Raw genomic sequence first — 23,938 nt, forward strand, 5'->3', positions numbered from 1 at the left:
TTAACATGGAATTCACTGAAAAATGTGTTTTATAATTACAAACGGAACTAATTATTCGCGGCTGGATGTTGTCCGGGGCGGTTATAGGTGCTCCCGGAAGTTGTTGTAAATGTCAAACGGGTTGCCATAGCTCCGTGGTTTCCGGTCCGTTTTGGTCGGCTGTGGCTGTAAGTTGTGTCTTGAAAATAATAATAATAAAAAAGAACAATAATACGATGATATATGTATTCGTCATTCCTCTAAACGTTTTAGTACAACGGTTTCCTTGCTAACATGCTAACAGCAAGTTTGTTGAACTGAAATAAGTCATAGCTACATGTCTACTCACTGGCGAAAACTTAATGTCTCTGGAATGGGGCGACTATTTTTCATGGCTAAAAAGACTGTTTTAACTGATAAAGCGCTTGTGCAATCTTCGCCTGCCGAGCAATGGGACGGTTTCGTCCTTGGTTGCCGCAGACCAGCAGTTCTCGTTTCCACTCTGTTCAGCCGGGCGAATTCAGGACAGACGGCTGTTTTAACAAACTGTGTCTTGTGAAGCTCCAGTAAGATCAAGGTTAGAACTACTGGCGCTACATCGCGTTGCTACGACTTGAGGTGATGTTTTCCCAGTTTATTAGGAGGAAGGGACCGACTCTTGTCAGTACTGCGCGCAGATAGACTCAATAAACCACGAACAATTGCTTCATTACATTTGCTTTTTGATATTCCTTCGCAAATCTTTAATTGGGCGATTTTTACATTATTTGCTCAATCTCATGCTTGGACCCGTGTGAAGCTGCAGGAAGACGTCTTCACACTGAACGACGCAAAACATGTTAACTGTCACCGGGTGGATATTTAAGACTACTGCTAAGTGCAGTGGTCAGGTTTCTTTTCAAAGAGCTTAAGAGGAACTTTGTGCAAAAACGTTCTGTAAAATATAAATATGCTTTTCGTTTTCATGTTTTTGTTAAGGATAGTTTCACTTGCACTCCATATTGGATAAATCTATTTCTAGAGCACGAGTGCTTGGATCCAGGGGTGTGATTTGTGTGAATGTGGCAGCTAGTCTTTTCTTAAGAGTGTCCTGCTGCAGGCTGACCCAGGCTCTGATCTGTAATGGCCTGCCCCCAGTGTGCAGACCTGTTGCCTGCAGGACTGGACCGGCTCACTGCCCTTTTCTGATCTTACAACCCCTGCAACAGGTCAGAGGTCAATGGCGAGCCCCGGGAGCCCCTCTTCTCCCACGCCGGAGGGCCGGCTGGCCGTGGAGTTCGCCGTGCCGGCGCAGGTGGAGGCGGCGGGCCGGCAGATGGCGGCGTTCGCCCAGCGCCACGGCTCCGCCGGCCGGAGGGTGGTGCTGGTCACCTCCGGGGGCACCAAGGTCCCGCTGGAGTCCCGCACCGTGCGCTTTCTGGACAACTTCAGCAGTGGCCGACGGGGGGCTTCGTCCGCGGAATACTTCCTGGACTCGGGATACGCGGTGGTGTTCCTGCATCGGCACCGCTCCCTGTACCCCTACTCCCGGCGCTACGCGGGGGTGAACCTGCTGGACGCCCTGCGGGTGGAGGGCGAGGGCGAGGGCGGCGGCGGCGGCTCCGGGCGGGTGGTGGCGGACCATCGGGTCCTGCCAGACGTCGCCGGCGTGCTGCAGCGCTACCAGGCGGTGAAGGAGGCGGGGCTGCTGCTGCCGGTGGAGTTCAGCACCCTCTCCGAGTACCTGCACCTCCTGAAGGCCGCCGCACAGGCTCTCAGCACCATAGGTACGACGAGCGGCGCTCCTGGTGGTACCGGTGACCTTTCCTGCCGGGTGCGAGAGCTCAGGGCTCCTAGCTTGCCTCCATCAGCGAACAGAGATCTCAGGATTAACCCTGCAGTTGGGGATTTTGCATTTAAACAGTGGACTTCAGGAAACAGAGTAAATATTTCTTGTCTCTATTGCTAAAAAAAGACATCACTCTGATAAGGAACATTCCCTGCTGAAAAGAGAAGAAAAGAAACACAACGTTTCGGCTGTGGAGCCTTCTTCAGGCTGAGCTTGAGGTTCTGTTTCTTTTCTTTTCCTTTCAGCATGGAACCTTTACTTGTTCCTTTGCATGCTGACGTAGCCCCCCTACTTGAACTGCTTCATTCCTGGTAGTCAGGGGTGTCTTGAACAGTCTCTTGTATTTGAATTCCAGGATCAAAGGCCATGTTTTACCTGGCGGCCGCTGTGTCCGATTTCTATATCCCGGCCTCCGAAATGCCTGAGCACAAGATCCAGTCCTCCGACGGGCCACTGCAGGTGAGGGAAGCAGCTGGACTTTAACAGCAGTGTATAGAGCTCATTCTAATGGTGGTGGTAAAGCTACATGGAAATGTGTAAACCTTTTATAAGACAGCCTTCAGCAGATAGTCAGATGATGTCAGTTTAAACTTGATTTTAACCAAACCTTCCCAGATTAAACCTTTTTTAATAACAAGACTTCACATCACAGCTGCTGTGTCTTGTTTTAATTAAAACCCCAACTAAAGGTTACAGATGTCACCTATTAGGAATCCCACAGACAATTTAAATCTCATTTCAGTCCTACAGTTTGTTGATATATTTGCATATGGTTGTGTATTTGTATGGTTGTTTTCACCCAACGTTGAATGAGCAGTCTTGACAGAGTTCTTTGCATGTGACGTACTGTATACAGTACAATGCACAAGAATAACAGCTGGTCACATTGTTATGGTTAATAATAAGCATCCAACACCTACAGGGCAGTGAATACATTTTTGTTACACTGGGATCTAGTAAAGAGGCAATGAGTGCATCTCAAAAAGAGAGCTATGTCTTTGTGAAATAAAGACAAAAATGTGGAAGCCCAGTCTAAGAACATATAGCCAGCAGCCATATCACTCTGCAGCTCACAGCAGGCAGTCCACTGGAGCTCAGGAGCTCAGCTCAGCAGCTTCAATACCCTGCAACTCACAGCTGGCAGCCCACTGCAGCTCAGCAGGTGTGAGCCTGGTCAGTACCTGGATGGGAGACTCCTGGGGAAAACTAAGGTTGCTGCTGGAAGAGGTGTTAGTGGGGCCAGCAGGGGGTGCTCACCTTGCGGTCTGTGTGGGTCCCAGTATAGTGATGGGGAATCTATACTGTAAACAGGCGCCGTCCTTCGGATGAGACCTAAAACTGAGGTCCTGACTCTCTGTGGTTATTAAAAATCCCAGGGCGTTTCTCGAAAAGAGTAGCGGTGTAACCCCGGCGTCCTGGCCAAAATTCCCATTGGCCCTTACCAATCATGGCCTCCTAATAATCCCCATCCTAATAATGGCTTCATTACTCTGCTCTCCTCCCCACTGAGAGCTGGTGTGTGGTGAGGGTTCTGGCGCACTATGGCTGCCGTGGCATCATCCAGGTGGGGCTACACACTGGTGGTGGAGGGGAGACCCCATTACCTGTAAAGCACTTTGAGTGGTGTCCAGAAAAGCGCTATATGAGTGTAAGCAAATATTATTATTATGTCCTGTCCTGCAGATCAGCATGAAGATGGTGCCCAAGATGCTGTCCCCGCTTGTGAAGGACTGGGCCCCCAGTGCCTTTGTCATCTCCTTCAAGCTGGAGACCGACCCCTCCATCCTGCTGGTGCGGGCCCGCCGCGCGCTGGAGACCTACCGCCACCAGGCCGTGGTGGCCAACGTGCTGGACACGCGGCGCGGCTACGTGGTGGTGGTCACGCCGGACTCGCAGACCGAGCTGGTCCTGTCCGAGGAGGAGGCGCGGATGGAGGTGGAGATCGAGGAGAGGATCGTCTCCAACCTGACCTCCGCCCACTCCAGCTTCATCGCGCAGCAGGGCTGAGACGAGGGGGGGGTGCACTGGACTGGTCTCTGGTGCCACACTTGTACATCCCAGACTGTTCCCCTGCAGGGCTAGAGCAATTCATTGATTTCCAGTGCTAATCTAATCTCCTTAGGTTTCAGATTAAAACAGGAGTTAAAGCTGTGGGCCAGCGTCTTGCAATGGAGTGGAGAAAGCAAATCTCTCCCCTGGTGTCAGACATTTCTAGGAGCAATAGATTTGTAAATGAAGCCAATTCCAGCTCTTGATTGCAAAATGGAACAGGGCCAACAGCTACGTTTCTGAACTGAATGATCCTCTGTGAGTGCGGGTTAAGAAAATGTTTTGTTGTTCAGTTGGGTTGAACAGTTTTGTCTGTGCTCCTTTCATTTTGAAGAGAAAGCCAATATGTAAAAATGTGGATTTCAAAAACGTGTGCAGGCAGGCAGTATTGGATTGTGGAATTTCAGTTTCAAAAACTGTACAGCAGGAAAAACATACTTTTCCAGGAGGCTTTTTTAGGTCTTATAACTTGACTAAAGCCTTTGGCTGGACTAGTTTTGAAGCCTGATCTAAAGCTATATCCATTCCTAAGGTTACCGAGAGGATCTAATATTTTGTGCACAGAGGCTCAGTCTAGTTCCACCAAACAGTTGGCCTCTTTGAAATTATAATAATGCTAAGAAGAATGAAGAAACATTTGACTATTTGCACAAACAGTTGCCTACTAATCCATAAGCAATATGCTGTTGTATGCATTCGTAACATTAGAAAATGAGGTGGCCTCAATTTCAGCTGTTCAGCTGTGTGTACAGTGAAAAATCTTGCATATCATATCCCCATGATATGAAACCAGGAGACCCAACCTGAGCACACATTGCTTCTAAAGTAACTGTTTAATTCTCTTTTCCCTTTGTCCATTATAATACTCTAAAGTAAAAAAAGAAAATTAAAAACAGCTCCGTATGCTTTCAAACCTAGATTCCATCATGCCCAGTAAACAGTGAAAGAGTAGGTTTTATTTAAACTAAATTAAATCCAATTAAAAAAATATCAGTTCTAATTAGTACTATATCACATGATGAAAATTGTAGTTTCTACATGAAAAGGTGGACTTCATGCATTTGATAAAATCCTGACAAAACATTTTTTGTTGTGAACATGGTCATTTTGTAAGTTAACTGTGTTGGAATAAGATGTTAAATACTCCTGTCACACTGGAAACATTAGGGAAACAAGTTAGGCTGAAAACGTCAGCCATTTAATGCAATGTAAACGGTATTTCTGTAAAGAAGAGTTTTTAACTGTGATCTGTAAGATTGCCTGATGACAGCTATGGTGACGTATTACTGTTGACAGTATTACTATGATGGGGACGTCCTGGCCGATGCACATTTTGGAAGAGTGTTTACAGGAAGGGTCATAAGGGTGTTTGTGATCCAGGAAATGAGATTCATTAGTGACTGTGGAACAGTAAGGAGATAAAGTAATGCAGACAGGAGGAACTGTAAGAATTAAGAAGATGCTATATAATACCTTTACTAATAAATGACTGGGGCTCAGACCAAAGCAATGTGGCTTTGGATTAAGAGGTATTGTTCAGTGGGCCATTAACTGGGAAGCCTTACTGTTAAAATGTGATCATAAGAGTAGTTAAACTGTCAAAAATAGTACAATGTTAATTAAAAACAAGTTGGCTATACATTTGGATGTATGAAGAATACATTAATAAAAATCAAATTAGTGGATTGTACTATTCATTAGTTAAGAGAACCATACTAAAATTTTTAAGATTGTTAGATGACCCATGGCATGTGACTAGTAAAAGTGAGAAATATAATTAAACAATTTCAAACCTTGAAATGTTTTTATTTGACAGCAGTAGGGTTCTAACCCGGAAAGGCCTTCTGCTCCACTGAGTTTACAGAGTGTATTCTCATACTTCCATTTTATTAAACAAAAGCAAAAACTGCATATAAAAATATCTCAAACTAAGCTGTACACTTTAAAACAGTTCATACTTCTTCAAATTACCTTACGAAAAACCTTAACAGCCGTAGTCACACTATGAGTGCAAGATAACAAGGAATCTTATGGTGAATGAGATTTCTGTCCTTTGATGGAAGGCTGTGGGTTCGTCCCTCCATTCTGAACACGGTGACTGCCCTGCGTCCTCTCTGTCTCCGCTCTGCACAAGAACACAGCCACTTCGTCCTCTACTTGAGCTTGACACTCTTCTTGACTCCAGCACGGATGCCAGACAGCTCTCCCCCGTATCTCTGCTCCTCTCTGCGAACTTCCCGAACCTGGAACAAACAACATGCTCAAGTTCCCTTTTTGTAATCTGCACTTGCACGACTTCAACAATGATTACGTTGAGAAATGACCATTTTCAGCTGGTCGGTGTATATGTGGGTCCTGAGGGGATGTATTAATAAATGCTAGTTTTCATAATGAACAGGTTCGTTCCATGCTGAAAGGTAAAGAAACGTAGTGGTTTTTTTCCTTTTTCTTCTTCACCCTTCAGGAAGAAATGAAACTGTTCCTCTGCAGCCTACGCATGCTGATGCAGCGGCCTACTCGACAGTTTTCATAATGCATCTCTGCGTTACCTTGGCCTGATGAAAGAGCCCTCAGTTCCTGTTCTTTATCCTCTTACAGCTATTGAGCAATGCCTTGTTTAGCCCTTGTGTTCACTGGAATGTAATTTTTTTTCTCTTCTGCTTGCCTGTTTTTTTAGATGTTTTTTGTGCAACAAGCATGCACTATCGGCCAGTAACCTCGACTTTGAGATTCTTCAACTCCCTACAATGCTGAAAGATGTGATGAGATACACCCCATAAAGAAATTGATAATAATAATAGCGTTACAAACTAAACAACTGTATGCTTAATGTTTACAAAGAGGACTTGTAAAAGTCATTATAAATTAAAAAACGACTGAAGGACAGAACCCTACTGCCAGAGTATGGGCCTAAACCTCCTCCAGATCTGTGCTCATTTAGACAAATCTTGGACCCTGGGACTTACCTGGCCTCTCCTGCGGATCTTGGCCCGTCTGAACTTCTCTCGGTGCTTGACTCTCGGATTCCGATCAATCTTCTTCCTCTTCGGTGTGAGGCCTTTATTCTTAGCCATCTGCAGAGCACAAAACACATGGGCTGTCAGACGTGGACACAGAGGGGGGGGGGGCGGCCAGAGACCGGAGCCAGTGCCCCAAATTCTAGATCTGAAGAACCCAAAAAGTTCAGTCACGTGTTAGGTCACGGTAAAGTGAAACAGTGTTGGAATGCCAAACAAGCTTAAGGTTAAGGGAAAAGCAGAACTGCAGATTAACGCGTCTCAGATGGTTTTTCAACCAGGAATTTCACTGGTGCGAAGACACTCAGATCAGGGGTTTTGGTCAATCTGCCCATTACTCTCTGCATGATGAAGTGTGCTCACATAGACTCTGAATCTCTCCACTCCCAGCTCACCTGATAAGTGATGGCTCTCTTCGCCTCTGCGTCCAGCTCCTCTTCCTCCTCTGGCACAGGTCTGAAAAAAGAAACAGATAAGAAGATGGTATTATTCTCCGATATGATTAGTTGTTCCTCCTTCTGACCTTCACTTACAGGCTGGATTTTATTTATTTCCAGCAGCACTTGCCGACAACCGACTGTAGCTCTTGTGTGTGATTTTAACTGCAGCAGTCAATTAACTTGACATATACAATAGGTTTTCTACTTGCAAAAATGACCACTTCTTATCAAGCATGCAGATTTTTTTGAGTATGACATTTTTATCTGAACTACACCTTTTCTATGATTTTCAATCTTTGTTATTTTTTCAAATGAAACACTGGTGCTACTAAACTCCCAAGCCTTCCCCCTAAGGGAGCAGGACTCTGGAGAAGTAAAGAGCCCCACAGAGGAAGCCTTGAAAAGTCACAGAGTCTGCAAGGGTGCCAATTAGTGAGGAACGCTGCTGCCAATCCACCACACTCCCGTCTGCAATGTGGAAGTTTTTTTAAAAGTGGTTTCTTATTCCCTCCTTGTCCCCTGACCCCGCTCACCCCTCCTCGGAGTCCTCCGTCTGCTTCTTCCTCTTCAGTTTCAGCCTCTCCTCCATCTGCCTATAGAACCGCAGGGCCTCCTGTTCGTCCATGTCAGAGCCAGAGTCTCCAGCCGGCTGCAGTTGGGCGCGCCGGGGCCCCTGATACACACACACAGAGGGGTGGACAGGAGCAAGCGTGCACACACATGCACAGAGGGGTGGACAGGAGCAAGCGTGCACACACACGCACAGAGGGGTGGACAGGAGCAAGCGTGCACACACACGCACAGAGGGGTGGACAGGAGCAAGCGTGCACGCACACGCACAGAGGAGTGGACAGGAGCAAGCGTGCACGCACACGCACAGAGGGGTGGACAGGAGCAAGCGTGCACGCACGCACACGCACAGAGGGGTGGACAGGAGCAAGCAGGCAACAGCGCACACACAGAGACACACACAGACATGGGAGAGAGGACTAGAATCAGATAAGAAGATTGCTAACCAGGCTGGTAATGAATCTGGTGGTTACCAGCACTGTGACAGTGTGAGAAACCTGTGGTCAGGTTCTCTTTTACTTCAGTAAATGAGAACTGTAAAATCAATCCTAGCCTCTGCTATTTTCCATATTTTCCATTACACCCAAGCTCTAAATTACAGAGGCTGACAAACTCGTTGAACCATTTGAACCTGAATCTGAGCTTTTAACAAGAAAATTCAATAATAGGAACAGGTATTAACTCTGCACTAAGAGGTACCATTTCAGAATAACCCTTAAAGAAGGTTGTTTCTTTACGACAAACTGACCAGATATGACTAAATATCTTGATAACAAGGAAGCTAAATCAGCACCCCACCTACACTAAGGACTAAGGGAAGTCAAAAGGAGAATATTAAAACTTCACAACAATTCAACAGCCATCTATTAAATGTTTATTAATATTAAACTAAGAAGATAATTGAAAAGGGAACACAAAGTTCAATGCTCACAACCATAAGTGAAATGTATCTAGCCATCAGTTGACATTGTGTGAAACAAAGCTGTATTATTGACGGATAATAATAAAATCCTGCAGCGATATTTCTACCACAGAATTTACATTATTGAAGCACTCCTCTATTCAGAACTGCTGAACTGATAAATTACGATGTTTGCACCAGATGCAAGATATTTTTAAATGCCCAAAAAAGAATTGGAGAACTGTTCTGTAGGGTGATCTGTAACTGCAATTGTTTTGGATCATGTTGTAGGGTGAGGAAGGACCTACCTGTTAACAGTGCTTGTAGAAATAAATACAAAGCTTGAGAAGTGGAAAACTAAAAATAATGGTAACGTTACCCCCCGTAGATAACAATCAAGTCTGCTGTGCTTTTGTAAGTCCTTCTCATGAAAAGCACCCACAGTGTACTTGTCCAGCAGCAACACCAGTTCCCCAGGTGTGTGGGGGGCCTCACCTTCTTGCTGATGCCAGTGGGCTGCTTGTTCTCTGAAGGCTTGCTGACAGTTCTGCCCTTCTCAGTCTCGGACAGGAGCCGGCGCAGCTCTGAGGACACCCTGGCATCCACAGGACCCAGGTCGTTGATCAGCTGCGGGAGACACACGACCAGCATCCGCTGTACTGAGCCTGAATCACATTGAGCCACCTGCCCCTTTTCTAACTGCGTCTGCCAATTCAGGGCCACGGGGGTGCCAGAGCTTATCCAAAAAAGGAACTGGCGCATGGCGGGATACACCCTGGACGGGACACCAGTCGATTGCAATTTCATCAGAAGCCAAGGTCTTTGCAATGTGGGAGGAAACGGGAGCACCCAGAGGAAGCCCACGCAAACACAGGGGGGACATACATACTCCACACAGACAGCAGCCCAGGAATTGAATCCAGGATGCACTGGTGACCACTGGGTCTGGATGGCTATACCAACAGCTAAATACATAGGGGGTGCCTTCACTACACTCCACTGCAGAGGGAAAGAAGAAAAGCACAAGCATGGAGCTCGATCTGTTCTTTTAGGCAAGAGAGCCCACAGTGACAGGGTCAGACAGTGCCAGCTGGAGGTGACTGCAAATTGTTGGAGACAAGGAGAGGGAAGTGAACCCCAGAGACAATTCAAAATGGGGGGGTGGGTTAAGGGGCAGGGATTCTGAACTCAAACGACACCCCAGACCAGGAATTAAAGACAGCCGAAGCTGCAATGCCAACCACTGTCCCATCGAGTCGCCTCCATATTAAGTCAGGGAAGGATAAATCGAAGGAAAAGATATTAATAATATGAAAATACTGAAGATTATAATCATTAGTAGAGTCTCAGCCCTGCACATCAAAGCATGACAACAGTGTGACACTGTGGTGCACAGCAGAGACGGATCTACGGCGTGAAAGCCCTGCAAGACGATCTGAGTTTTTGCAGGCTTTGGGAAAGACTCACGTTCCTGAAGGTGACCAGTCTCTCGATCACAGGGTGGTTGTGTGCAGGAATTCTCTTCGCCTTCAGGACCAGGTAGAAGCTGATGTTGGTGCAATAACTAATGAAAACAAAACCCAAAGACAAAGACATTGACCGACACCCTCACCACTTCAACAAGTGATGGGAGAACTGTGGTCAGCAGGGAAATGGTTTCTCTCTCATTATTGCTAGGGATATTCAACCAACCCCACATGATCAAAAACAACTGTGAAGATGAAAATCTTGTCTGAACGATGCAACTGATATCCACCATATTAATAAACAAGGTTTAAAAGTGTTTTCCTTACAAAGAGATGATCTGAATATCCTTTGCTGTAGAGCGTAAAAGAATGACTAGGTATTCGAAGACTGGAGTGAAGACCTTCAGCAGGAATACACTACTGTGTGCATTTCAGATGCTTAGAATTAATTACACCCCCAATCACCTACAGGATATAAGGCTTTGCTAATTTTTAAGATACAGTAAAAAAAAAAAAATGAAAATTGAATCTGTATTTGTGCATCATGGAAGAGGCGACGAGGGGATCCCTGTTTTTATCTGCGGTGACACTCTGGAAGCACGAAGAACAGCAGGACACTGCCCAGCACAGTGGAGATGACGCACAGAGGTATTGTAACAGATTTAGGAGCAGAAGCCTGGTATTTAGAAACTCACTTCAGATAGAGCTGCTGTTTGGTCCTGAGGTACTCGGCACCCTGTGGAGAAAAAGAGGTAGAGAAAGATGTTTTTCTGTGAATGTAACACTTTTTTTTAATACAATCATAGTTTTTGTCCTGGTCATGTTTCCTGTTAAGACAGTTCTCCTGTAAAGTATTAAAGTATTAAAGTATTCTGATCATCCTGTGAAGGACTAAAAGATGCAGCTATGAAAGCACAGGAGCTCTCAGTGGGGAACGACCCCATGTGCACAGATCTAATACAGTCTAATAACATGGACAGCCGTGATCTTCAATCAGGATGAAGAGCGTTGTGCACTGCTGCTCCCACGCTGCTCCATTCTTCATGTCCTGTACACATCCTTACTGGGCTCTCCTGCTGCTCTTTCCACTTGGACTATCACTGAGGATTCAGGGTGACCTGCTTCTGTCACAATTCCTGAAAAGCCTCCTCATGCAGGAAAGTTTGTGATTTGTAAGGAGTGCGAGAGGGAGGAGAAATATTGCTGGAGGCAGGAGAATAAAATTAAAATAGAATTCTCCCACCATGAAGAGGGGAAATCTGGTGTATTAAGGTTACACCATTGTAATCATCGTTAATTATCTTACTTGCAGCATGCAACATTTACTACCTTGCTCCCTGTCGCAGGCCCTGTGTTGTAAATCAGACCTAATCACAGCACCGGCAGTATCCAGCAAAAACCTGATGAAGCACACAGTGAGTGTCTCACCTTCCCTTCAGGAATCTTCCCATCCTTCACCATCTGCACCAGGGGCTGCACCTCGTCCTTCAGCTCCGCCAGCTGCACAGAACGGACACAGCAGCTCAGAATCACTAGAAGGAGCTCTACTGTCAGAGCAGGAAGACCAGGGGTCTGCAGTACTCATCCCACAGCAGAGCAGGAAGACCAGGGGTCTCCAGTACTCATCCCACAGAAAAGCAGGAAGACCAGGGGTCTCCAGTACTCATCCTATGGCAGGGGAAGAGCACCGTTGCACAGCAGGGATTCTGTGGATTGTAGGGCTGCATCAATCCCGCACACGTCTAAATGGCCCCGATTAAGAATTAAGCATTTCTGAATACATTTTGCTTTGACTGGTACAAGTCATTGAGCCGGGAATCTCATCCAAGCCTTTCCTGATGGGATTCCAGTGAATGGGCCTCAGGAAACGTCAGGCTGCTGGACTTGGGTAAATGGTGTTCTTGTGCATGTAATAATACTTCACATCAATACAGGGAAACCTCATTCTACATGGAGTGACACACACATGCATTTCTAGTGAAAGAGAAAAGGCAGGAAGTTGGGCACTAATGAATGTAAGAAAAGTTCCAAAAAACAGGAAGCTATTTGGCCCTTCTAGCCTGTGGGGTAATATTAATATGTCTGTTTCCGTGAGCAGGCTGACCATTGTGTTTATACTTCTTCTCACCTCCCAGTCAGATTCCCAAAAATGATCAGGGTCTTTCCGTCACAGTACAGCCCACATCCAGCCTGCCTGCAGACCATGACCCAGCACCCTGACCGAACCGCCGGGCCTGGACTGGGGTGCTGCTCTAGACCCGGCGGGAGCCCCTGCGTGGGGCCGACTCCTCACCTTGGCCTTGAAGTCCTGGATGAGCTCCAGGAGTTCGGGGGACTCTTTCTTCAGCAGCTTCAGCTTCTCCTTCTGGGACATCTTCGCCAGGTCCTTGACGATCTTGCCCTCTTTCTCCGGGGCCTTCGCCTCCTCCTGCTCTGTGGCGAACTCCTGCCACGACAGCCCCGGGAGAGACCCGACCGGGAGTCAGAAAGTGCGGGAAGAACGAGGGAAGGTAAGCACGGCAGAATGACTGGCTCTTGTAGCCGAAATGAAAGCCAAACGTTTGCACTGATTTCCCCCAACAGAGACCTACAGGAGCTTTGCAGGTTCCTCATCTGAGGAAGAGATGACCATGCAATGCTAAAAGGACATAAGCAAAATGTGCAAAAATTGTGCCAAGACTCCATAACTGCTTGGAATGCACTGTTCTCTATTTGTAAGAGGCCTGTTTTAGACTGAGCCTTGGTTCTGTAGTGCCAGGCAGTGGGGCTGTGGATGACAGCGACAGCAATGTGCTGCTCTTGGCCTGTGTTGACGGGCTGGTTCTCAGTGCCCCCTGCAGGTACCTGAAGGAGGTGCAGGTCATAGTCTTCCTCTCGCAAGTTTTCCATAAGCCGCTTCTGGATGTTCTTGGCTTCCTCCTCTTCCTCTTCCTCCTCTGCCTCGAGCTCCTCTTGAGGCTTCCCCTCTGCGGAGACAACAGTCAGGCTGTTTCTAGAGACACTGCTATTTTTGTCTGAAGTCAGAGTCACGTCAGTTAAATTGCCTTTGTGTTTCCCTCAGTTAAACACTTAGATCAACTCAAGGAAAATAGCTTTCACTTCATACCTGTCCAGTGTGGAATCGACAATTGTCTCAGCTCTGCGTGGGGAGAATGATGATGCTCAGACATGTTCCTCCTACCCGCCCTACTATCAGAGCCACCCACCCACCAGGAGCAGTGTGCCTCTCACTTACATCACGTCTTCCCAGCACGTGCCTGGGAAGGTGATAGATTCCCATGTTTTGCCGAGAGCCAAAGAGAGCCTCGACCAACTAAATCACCCCTGGTGGCACTCTGCTGCCTGCGTTCTGGCCCTTGGGCAGTCCCAGTCGCAGCTCAGCTTCAACCTGTGACATCTGGGCCATTCCGTTTCACACTGCAGTCACGGGGAGAGCCTTTATTGTTTGAGCCACTTGGGAGTACAGGGCTGCCAAATCCTTGGCAACGTGTCTCACTGTTACAGCTCTTGTACTCACACACGAGAGATCAGGATCAGGAACATTCGTTCTCTGAAAAGCACCCTGTCAGGGTGTGCACATCTTCTCTCACAGTGCATGCTCCACACCGAGATGCTGTCCAACGATATTAATAGCATAGCACAGCTTTTGGTTCTTTTTACACCTTACTTGATAAAGCCAGTGAACAACAGCTGCCCAGCTGGCTAGTTATGCGAGTTTGGAGCGATTTCTGAATGGCTAGCACTCACAAACCACAGGCACTCCTGGCTCTGCACTGTCAATTTATGAACTGTTTCAACAGCTGGCAAACGGTTAGCCTGAGACTATACAAACTGAGACGCTTCAGGAAATCATTTAAGTTATGGATCTCCCATAATCACAGACTGCCGATGACTTATGGAAATCGTCGCTGACCAATGATGTTACCAAATAGATTGTCCAGATTTTGTTTGTTACCATTTAGATATATTTAATTTTTTTTTCCTGTGAAGGCGCTACTCATTTTGTGTGCCAAAAATGCAGAGAATATCAACCTAAAACAGGCTTTTTAGGCAGCCCATGTCATTTGATAGAGTAAGACAATATTCAAACACTACAGTGAATCGGAGAGTTGAGTTCTTAAAAATCGTCACTGGAAAAAGACGAGACTGAGCTGCCAGACGACACAAGGCTGATGAGGCAAAAACTTACTGGTAGTTACGTAGTCGGTGTCGTAATACAGCTTCTTCCTCAGGCCCCAGGCCATCTCATTGGGAAGGCCTGAAAATGAGAGTGAAATTGAGCTCAGAGAATATCCTGTATTACACTGAGCTCAGTTACAAACAGCAACACCTCACGTCCACAACATGGCCCTGTTGTCTTTATTATTCCCTGGGAGGGGGGGCAAGTTGTTTTACAGCAGTAGTGTTGGACAGAAGAAAAAGGAACAAAAATATACATATTTGCATATAAAGTCAAGAGTTAAGCAATGATACGATACGACTACAGGTATTATCACAGTTATCATTACTGCCACACTGCTCCTATGGGATTATTCGTAGAAAACGTACTCATCCCTGCCAGGACTATGTCCGGACAAAACCCCTGTTGTATTTGTATAAACGCACAGGTCACATATAAAATAGTGGTATGGAAAGAAAGGCTGTCCAGGACTATAAAAAGATTAACATAAAATGTAAGAAATCTAAACAAAGCGATGTAACAAACTAAGTTCTTATGAATGAAATACTAGCTGGTATTTTTATGAATACCAGTGCTGAGGTAGTGAACTTCCACTTTACCACAGGAACTGGAAAAAGACAGACATCGCACAGAGACTGATGTCAGCCTTGCAGTTGTATGATGAAGGTGTGCTTCTCAGACGCACTGAAGCATTGTCGCGACACGCTGCGGCAAGTTGACGTTCCAGCAGGGACCGAAGGGGGGCGACACCTTGTCCATGAGGAGCTGGATGCTCAGACAGCACCATGGTCTTTCGTGTAAAACTGTGGCCTTAATTAAAGACGACTCATGTGGAATTAGCCACTGGTGTGTAGCCTCTCAGGGGACATCTAAACAAGAGCTCTAAGAAAAGTCTGCTCCAAAGTTCAAATTGGGAAGATAATTAGGAGCCAGTTAGAGAAGATGGGACAAATATACTCTATATGGGTGCAAACAGAGGGAGGTGCTGACAGGAGTGACTCGGCCCCGAACCAGTGCCCTCAAGGCAACCCTGGAGGCTAGGAGGAGAGGAGAGGAGTAACAGGAGCAGATGGAGAGAGAGTGGTCACCCCTAAAGAACACAGGTAGGGAGGTGAACCCCCAGAGGGGGCTGGAGCTGTCAGATGGGAAGGGAGAGCCTGAAGATGCCTAATTTAACAGGGAGAAAAGAGCAGTAGCAGGTGGGCAATCCCCTCCCTTCTGCAGGAAGGAGGGTGCAGGTCAGCGTACAGGAGCTGGCAGGCAGAGCACTCCCAGCAGGCCTTGCTTTCAAAGATGCCTGTGAAAGCATCCCCACAGGAGGGGGGGGAAGATAAATTCAGTCCAGGAGGGTCTTACTGTTAATAATTCTGTTCTTTTTAAGAGCGTTTTTTATCTAGCTTATTTGCACCTGTGGTTCTGGCATCTGCTGTTTTCAGACAAAGACAAGCTGGACTATAGCACATAAGTGACAACACGCTTTTTCCACCACAATGTTCAGTCCCGTTCTTACTCCATAACCATTTTCAGTTCCTCTGGCTTATCCGATATTGCAGTATGTATTGTTGTCCAATGTTAATTCAAAATGTCGCCCTCACCCACAGGCACACTAGAATACTTAAGTTAGTGATTCTGGGAATCTGAACCTCTCTGCCAGGGAAGTAGATCCAGTCCGATGGAGCTCCAGTGGAAACTCCTCTTTGAAGCGGCCCTCATGTTGAAAGTGATCACACTCACCATGCACGTCCTCACTCACCTTCCTCCTTCCTCCCTTCCAGGTCACTCTCCATATCTGTCTCCTCCTCCTCTTCATCCCCCTCCTCCTCCGACTCGGACAGCTCCAGACCCATCACCTCCTCCTGCGGATCAGGCAGACAAGAGGGAATCCCTCAATCCTGCTCCACGGGAAGCAGTGTGGAGCCGTGGCTGGGGGTTCACATGGCAGGCAGGACCCTGCTGTTGAACCCTGGAGCAGGGTACTTCACTTGCACAGCTCTAGTAAAATGCCAGGCTGTGTACATATAAGCAGGCGCCGAGGTCGAGAGACAGGATCCCCAGTTCTATAAAGTCTACATTCAGTGCCACCCGCCCAGGAAACACATCTCCAACACGCTGAGGTAGAGACCTCCCTGTCTGTGGGCCGTCACTGCTGACCACAAAGGAGTCTAACAGGCTACATAGCGGAAGCTAACCGACCGGTGAGCAGCCCAGTTATTTATGCCCCAAATATAGAGGTCCACACACCCAATACATCGGCAGGACTTATTACGCGAGATCTGTATGAATGAAGAACAACTTTAAACAACGTTTTTAATAACAGCTATGGATTTGTTAATGATGTGCATCGATAGTGCTGGATAGAAACCAAACCAAAGATACTTGTTGAAAATAGTGCAGATATTCTAGTAAAGACAGGGAAATACATCAAAAGCTATGTAAATGTGTATTAACATTAGAACTTTCAGAATTCAAACGTCTTGCAAACCAGCACCTTATGTACAGCATTTTCTAGCAATTTCAAATCATTTGCACATCTTGTGTCTTCCGAGTTGTGATGCTTTCAAATGCTGCCAATAGTATGCACTTATGCTTGCTAACACCAAGCAGAGGAGAGAAAAGTAAATGTGTGCTATTAACCATAACCCGAAACATTATAAAGTGCCTTGAAAAAGGAGAAAAGTGCAATTGTGTTGAAGAAATTTAACATTGATGATATACAACATTAAGGTCCAAGAAACGGATCTTAGAAAGCAGGGATATACTGTACTTTGCATAAAACAAACTTGGAGCATTCAGATAAACTGTTTTTTGAAGGCAGTAGAGGAGCTGTAATATACAACTATATAAACACAAAACAGTGCATAGTGTTGCAAATGTTCATTTCAAAGTAATTTATCAGTTACAGTGAAGCCTAGAAAAGCGAACAGTGTATAAAACCACACCTGCCTCTCTGTAAGAGACTTCAAGTGGTCTATACGTGACTATCAAGTACAGAACAATGTCTTAAAATACTTCTAAGGTACCAAATAATTTTATATCTACAGAATACTTATGAACATTGTGGTGAAACGCTTCTTTAACAGACATATTTGCTTAAAAACAGCACCCTCCGTATCCCATGGATGTAGAAGGGTAACACATGTTACTGTAAAATAAGGAACAAGTAATAGGTTTATTCCATGCTGAAAAAAAAGAAGAAAGAAAACACAACGTTTCGGCCGTGGAGCCTTCTTCAGGTGTGAGAGGTGTGAGGTGTGTGTGGAATAAACCTTAACTTGCTCCTTTGCAGCCTACGCACGCTGACGCAGCTGCCCACCTGAACTACTGTAAAATATACTTCATCCATAGACAGACAAACAGATTCCTTCCTATTTCCTGCACAATAATTGAACGTCTGGCGTCTACAGGCTCCTCACCTCGTCGGCGATGTCCTCCTGATCACTGTCTTCCTGAACCCCACGAGCCATCAGCTTCTGCAGAGCAGAGGGGAGGAAGACGATGTCAGCACTGTGCTGGGGCAGAGGGGGAGGGTCACTCTCACACTGGTGGAGCAGAGCTGCGGTCACTCTCCCCACAGCGGTCACTCATACTGATTTCTAGATTTGTTGTAAAAGAAAGATACAAACCCCAACCTGCCCCGACTCTAATCATACTTTTTTTCAGTTGGTTAACCTGAACTCCTAAAACACTTCAGTTTTAAAACCCAGCTCAGTATCTTGCTATATCTTTCAATATCTTGCTATAAGTCAGCACAACCGAGTTATTTGAATAACAGTTATTTTCACCGATGAATTCACATCATGTGATCATTTCACAGGCATGAAACAGAACATTCAACAAGACACAGATTAGATAGGACTTAAAGAGAAGCTGAGAAAATGCCAACTTGACATCAATCATTAACTAATAATCTAGTATATTTAAATTTTAATCACACCTCTGTCTTACTTTTTTCCATAAGCTGCAGCAAAGAAAATAAACATAACTGATGTGTCAGCAAGTTGCTTGAACAGGATTGTGCAAATCAACCACAAGTGAACACTACTGCACATCAAATAAACCACAGGAGCTGGTCTATTGAAGAGGATCCAGCTCCAGTCCAGACTGAGGAAAACTAAGCACTTTAACTCAAAGGCAGGGCGCAGTGTGTCTGTGTCAGAGGGCAATGCTAACCAGGAAAGTCTGGGGTACAGGAAGAGACAATTCACCTCAGCACAAGGACTTCATTTTCTAGCCTCTGGACATGACTTACCTTGTCCTGTGTAACTTCCCCCAGAAAATATATTAACTTATTTATTAGTTATTCTCTATAAGATAAAACAGCACAATGAACTGATGCACACAGAGCTGCGTGGAGCAGATCTGACTGGAGGCGACCGGCACTTGCAGTTCAGTGCTCTTTCTCCACACACCCTCATGTCTGGCCTTTCAACACAGTTACAAACTTTTTCAAAGCACTTTTTCCAATTACTTCTATGAAAACTTCTTCCAGAACTCGTCAAAGACTATTAATTGATTTCTGCTAAATCCATATATGAATCACAGCTTCTATTTTTTACGAACTGTGGGTAAATGTAGTTACCACAAATGAACCGAACGCTTTTGACTAACGTCCAAAACAGATGTCTGGAGGGACTGAATGCAGTGGTTAACTGATAAATAATAAACTATTTTATATAGCGCCTTTACAATTAGCTTCTCAAATAGCTTCACAGTAAGAAAAAAAATGGAGAAGACTTAGAACAATAAAAAAACAAGGTCTTGGAGTGTGGTAGAAAATGCAAAGGAGCAGACACAGACATCAATAAAGTAAAAGCCTTGCTGAAGCAGGTTCTGAGTCTGGATTTGAAAACACTCAGGGTAGGTGTCTCTCTAATATTGGGGATATAACTCCAGAGCTTTGGGATGTAGCAGGAGAAGGCACTGTCAGCCATAGTATGTAGACGGGCTTGGGGGACAAAGAGGAGACCAGAGTCAGACAAAGAAAGGTTGTGAGGTGGAAAGTAGGACAATAATAAATCAGACGGGTACTGAGGTGCCAAGCCATGCTGAGCCTCATAGGTGAGCATGAGGATTTTGAGGTCGACCCAAAACCTGATAGGAAGCCAGTGCAAGGACTCCAGGATAGGAGTAATGTGAACAGTTGCACTCGACCGGTCAGGATTCTGCCTGCTGAATTCTGGATATAGTGAAGTGTGGATTTAGATACCCCAGAAAACAGGGCATCTTAATCAATTCTATAGAAGATGAATGTGTTGTCCAGACTTAGGTGTCAGGATTAGTATCAATATAGAGTTCAGTACCATCAGCATAGAAATGATAATTCAGACTATGTGATTTTAATAGCTGACCATTTGGCAACATGTAAATACTGAATAGTCCAGTACCAAGCCCTGAGGAACACAGGATTTAATGAACCAAATTTCAGAACTGAAACCTATAAAAGAGGCAAAGTATTAGTAATCAGTAAGATAAGAGTTGAACCGTTTAAGAGCAGTGTCAGAAACTCCTAACACAGTCTCAAAATGAGAAATTAAAATTTCACAGTTAAGTGTCAAACAAGCCCTGAAGTCTAAAAGAATATTGATGGATAGAGAACTGGAATTAGAAGCCATAAGGTTGTTAGTGACTTTAACCAGGGCAGCTTCTATGCTGTGTGATTACTTGATGGGTGCAGTTTTGGTGTGTCTGCAGCGACAGACTGAACACATCTGCTAGGCCTGTAGCTCCAGCTATTCCTAGTCAGCTGAATCTCCCACTTCTAGCAGAACCACAGCCATTGGAACTTCTCACAGAAACAGTGTGTCAGACAGAAGCCTGGATTAAACACACCCACTCACCTCAATCTTCTCATTGTGAAAATCATCCACCTCGTCCTGGAAAAACTCAGAAGAGTTCTGTGGAAAGAGCAAGAATTATAGTTAAACCTTCCAGCGCTGGACTCAATCAGCCCAGAATTGACTGTCTGGACACCAGTGTCATTGTTACTCTGCACACCAATCCTCTCACAAGGCACCTCCAACAGCCTCCTCACTATTACTGGAGTAACAGAGTTACACCTCAGTCCTATTACCGAAACCCATTGTTTGTATGAGACTTAAAACTGAGAGCCTTTTGTGACTCTGCCTCCATACCTTCTAGTGGATAAAACATCTGTAGAATAATTAACTATACAAGAAAATGGCTTATAAATTTGTGCAGTTTTAATACAATAAAAAAAATGTTCAATTATTTTTAAAGGCAATGGACTGATGTACTGATATACTGTATAAACTGATAAATAGTGACAGTGAGAAATGTTTATGGATTCTTTGCAAATATATTACTCAGAACATGTCCAGCAGGGAATCACTAATCTCAGACACTTACCAGTTTAACTCAAAGACTGTGCATTTGTAAATAAATCTTTTATAAGAGTTGCTTTCTTAATACATATTCGCTATTTAGTCAACTACTCATCTACTATCAGTTTTGTCCTGCAATACACAAATCCACATTCATAAAATGATTTTAGTCTTTCACAACTTTAGAACATAAGAAAGGATACAAACAAGAGGAAGTCATTTAGCCTGTAAAGATTGTTAAGTTGACAGTAGCTAAATGATGTAATGATCCAGGTGGGGCTGCACACTGGTGGTGGTGGAGGGGAGTCCCCATTACCTGTAAAGCGCTTGGAGTGGAGTGTCCAGAAAAGCGCTATATAAGTGTAAGCAATTAATCTCCTGTAGCCATTCATGGGAACAGCCAGAATATCAGCTTTGATAGCACAACTGAGTAGGGTGTTCCAGACTCCAGCACCCCTTTGTGTAAGAAAGGATTCTGATTTTAATGCATCAGAATTTGACAACAAATGAACATTGAATATCACACAAAACATGATGGAAATAAGCAGTATTCCAGTACATTACAAATATCTCTGACAGGGCAGGATTCATATACCAAACTATATTCTGATTCAGATCAACCAGCTACATTTTTTAAATTACCTTGTTGAAAGGATTAGTGCACACCTCTAACATTTTCTCTCTCATGCATGGTCTGAAGATTAAGAATTAATATAGAAATCAGTGAGTGAAACATATCACACAACTATAAAAAGTGCCAATTCACTTTTCACTTTATACAGACATCTGCATACTCCAGTAAACACAGACATTTAAAAATTTGGGTTATTTCAGGAAGAAAGCTAATGAGGATTTTTATTTCATATATAAGCATGTTTCTGAGTTCCAGAGTGGCTCATTACAGCCTTCAATGCACAGAAGAACACAGAGATCCCAAGAAAGGCAGAGTAATTAGCTAGCGATTGTGAACTTGTGGATACAAGGGGAAAAATAACTGGTAAAGCTAAATGTATAATAAATGATAAGTAATGAATAGGAAAATGAAGTTGTTCCTCCAAAATACACCCCTTGGTCCTAGTTTCACTGCTCCATATCCATCCATTTAATTCTTTACAGAAATGGCACTGTCTGCCTGAGAAAACCATTTGCACATTCGAGGTGTCCACATCTCTGTCGTATTCAGAGCAGATACTGTCTGTATTCACATCAGCACCAGATCGCCAGGTGCACTGCAGCACAGCTCAACACAATCTGACCCCTTCCTGACTCAGAGCCTCTCTGTCTGAATCAACCCCCTCAGCCCTGCTGCTGAAGCTGACCGCAGGTATTCTGGGTGAGGCTCAGGGGTCTGCAGACTCTACACTGTGAGTTAGTGTAGAGCCACTGTGAGGCCCTGTCCTCTGTGTCGTTGTACCTTGTCAGGGACAGGCATGTTCCTGTAGGCTGCAGGGTCATCGCTGTCATACTGCTCCTGCTTCTTAGTCTTCTTAGGACGTACTGCCCTGAATTTGGAAAGAAACAGAAGATGAGAAATTGTAAGATTTACAGTATGATCATTTACATCATGTCAGCTGAAAGACATCTCCCACAAGTTAACACACTTACAGTATGTACCTCACTTCACCTTTACACACCAGTATTAAAAAATACGGATGCAATAAATGACGTATGCTACAGAAAGAGAGTGTTCTCACAGTCCCCACAAACGCCTGTTTAATCGCTGCCTGCACATCTTTAAAAAAGTCACCACTGCCTGTGTAGAAATGGCTTCAGGAAACGAGGAAGATGCTCTCTCACCTCAGGTACTGTACAAACTGCATCACAGAGGACTACAAATGAACCTTATCAAGAAAAACGTTTCATCTTTCAGTACTTTCCATTTCGGGCCTCTCGTGTGCTAATTAACCATTCTATTCGGGAATTCAGTTAACTACAAAGATACAATTAAGATGAATAACGTCGATAACAGCACCTTAATTCCTCAATAGGTTGGGAAACAGGTCAATATTCATTAACCGGAAAATGACCCACTACACAAGACAGTGCAATGTAACAAACACTGCACTTACTACTTAAACAACTGATAAAATGATGCTGACAAGAACAAATTCGAGGATATATCTGTGTATAACGTTATATTGCAATTAGCATTCTTTACAACACAGCCTCTTCTGCGAAATCAAACCAGTACCTTATGACCCTACCAGTCCAGCCTTCAGATCTTTTTAGTGCTGTACGTCTGGCGTCAGGCTTTTTGTATACAAGCAACACAAACACTGAGTGCCTAAACGAAACACTCGTACTTCAGGTCGAAAAGAAACATTGTGCCAGGCATTATGTCTACTAAATTATTTCACGTTTACACAGCGACAGTGTGCCTGCCAGAGAGGCTTTTAAAAAACGAAATGCCTTCACGTCACTTCAGCAGAAACTATAGGTTTAAGAGTTTACACTATCCTTTCTCTTCTTCTTTCCACTTTCAGTCACACATTTGATGAAACACAAATATTAATCATATAAAACTATTCTGTGATTATTTAATTACCTGCGTACTCTCACCATACTGACTCCAAACGCTGCCTCTACCAACGTGCTTCCGGTTTCATGAGCACAGGATAAAACCCTCCGGAGGGAAACACGGTGCTATGTTTTTGCGCAGATCTAAAAAAATACAATTGAACGAGTTGGTCGTTTTGATTTAGCTTTTTAAATGAATATGGCGAAAAATGAATGCAGGTACTGTCACGGAAAGATACTATGTGACGCCCATCTGCAGGATATTTGTAGCTTTTGAAGCAGACTACGTCACCTAGCAATTGTAAAGGGGCTAGGACCTTTTCCCTCACGACAGGTTCTTTATACCTCTCAAAACCACCAATGGACCACAGACCATCATAACACATTAGTACTGTAAGCATGTGTTTTAATAAAGTTGACTTGATCCACATAGCGGATGGGTGTTTATAATGCCAGAGACAATGGTGTACATAAAACCAAGACAAGCAAAGCGGGCAGATCTTATGCCATACCAGCTTCTACTTTTCTAGCTCACTGGAACAGGAAACTGCACAAAACAGACTCAACACTACAAAGACACACTACTCATGTGAATAATGTAACCAAATTAAACAGAACATACAACTTCCTACCTGCTAGAACTACCTACT

The 23,938-nt window shown here is 44.7% G+C and overlaps 2 protein-coding genes across 2 annotated transcripts; one reads left to right on the forward strand and one right to left on the reverse strand.

The window, feature by feature from the left end:
• Positions 1-73: 73 nt before the first annotated feature.
• On the forward strand, positions 74-5,656 carry ppcs (phosphopantothenoylcysteine synthetase). The gene is made up of 4 exons (XM_006641895.3): positions 74-167; positions 1,188-1,745; positions 2,163-2,266; positions 3,491-5,656. The coding sequence occupies exons 2-4, from the start codon at positions 1,199-1,201 to the stop codon at positions 3,812-3,814; spliced, it is 975 nt and encodes a 324-aa protein (XP_006641958.1). The 5' UTR covers positions 74-167; positions 1,188-1,198; the 3' UTR covers positions 3,815-5,656.
• On the reverse strand, positions 5,642-23,411 carry utp3 (UTP3 small subunit processome component). Its single transcript, XM_069183646.1, has 16 exons — positions 23,317-23,411; positions 22,186-22,273; positions 20,268-20,324; positions 17,844-17,900; positions 16,184-16,286; positions 14,440-14,508; positions 13,095-13,216; positions 12,544-12,696; positions 11,679-11,750; positions 10,946-10,986; positions 10,252-10,348; positions 9,280-9,411; positions 7,847-7,986; positions 7,269-7,329; positions 6,823-6,930; positions 5,642-6,099 (listed from the first exon to the last, which is right to left on the reverse strand). The coding sequence occupies exons 1-16, from the start codon at positions 23,331-23,333 to the stop codon at positions 6,010-6,012; spliced, it is 1,407 nt and encodes a 468-aa protein (XP_069039747.1). The 5' UTR covers positions 23,334-23,411; the 3' UTR covers positions 5,642-6,009.
• Positions 23,412-23,938: the final 527 nt, after the last annotated feature.

The sequence above is a fragment of the Lepisosteus oculatus genome, chromosome 25 (assembly GCF_040954835.1).
Source record: "Lepisosteus oculatus isolate fLepOcu1 chromosome 25, fLepOcu1.hap2, whole genome shotgun sequence".
Lineage (NCBI taxonomy): Eukaryota > Metazoa > Chordata > Actinopteri > Semionotiformes > Lepisosteidae > Lepisosteus > Lepisosteus oculatus.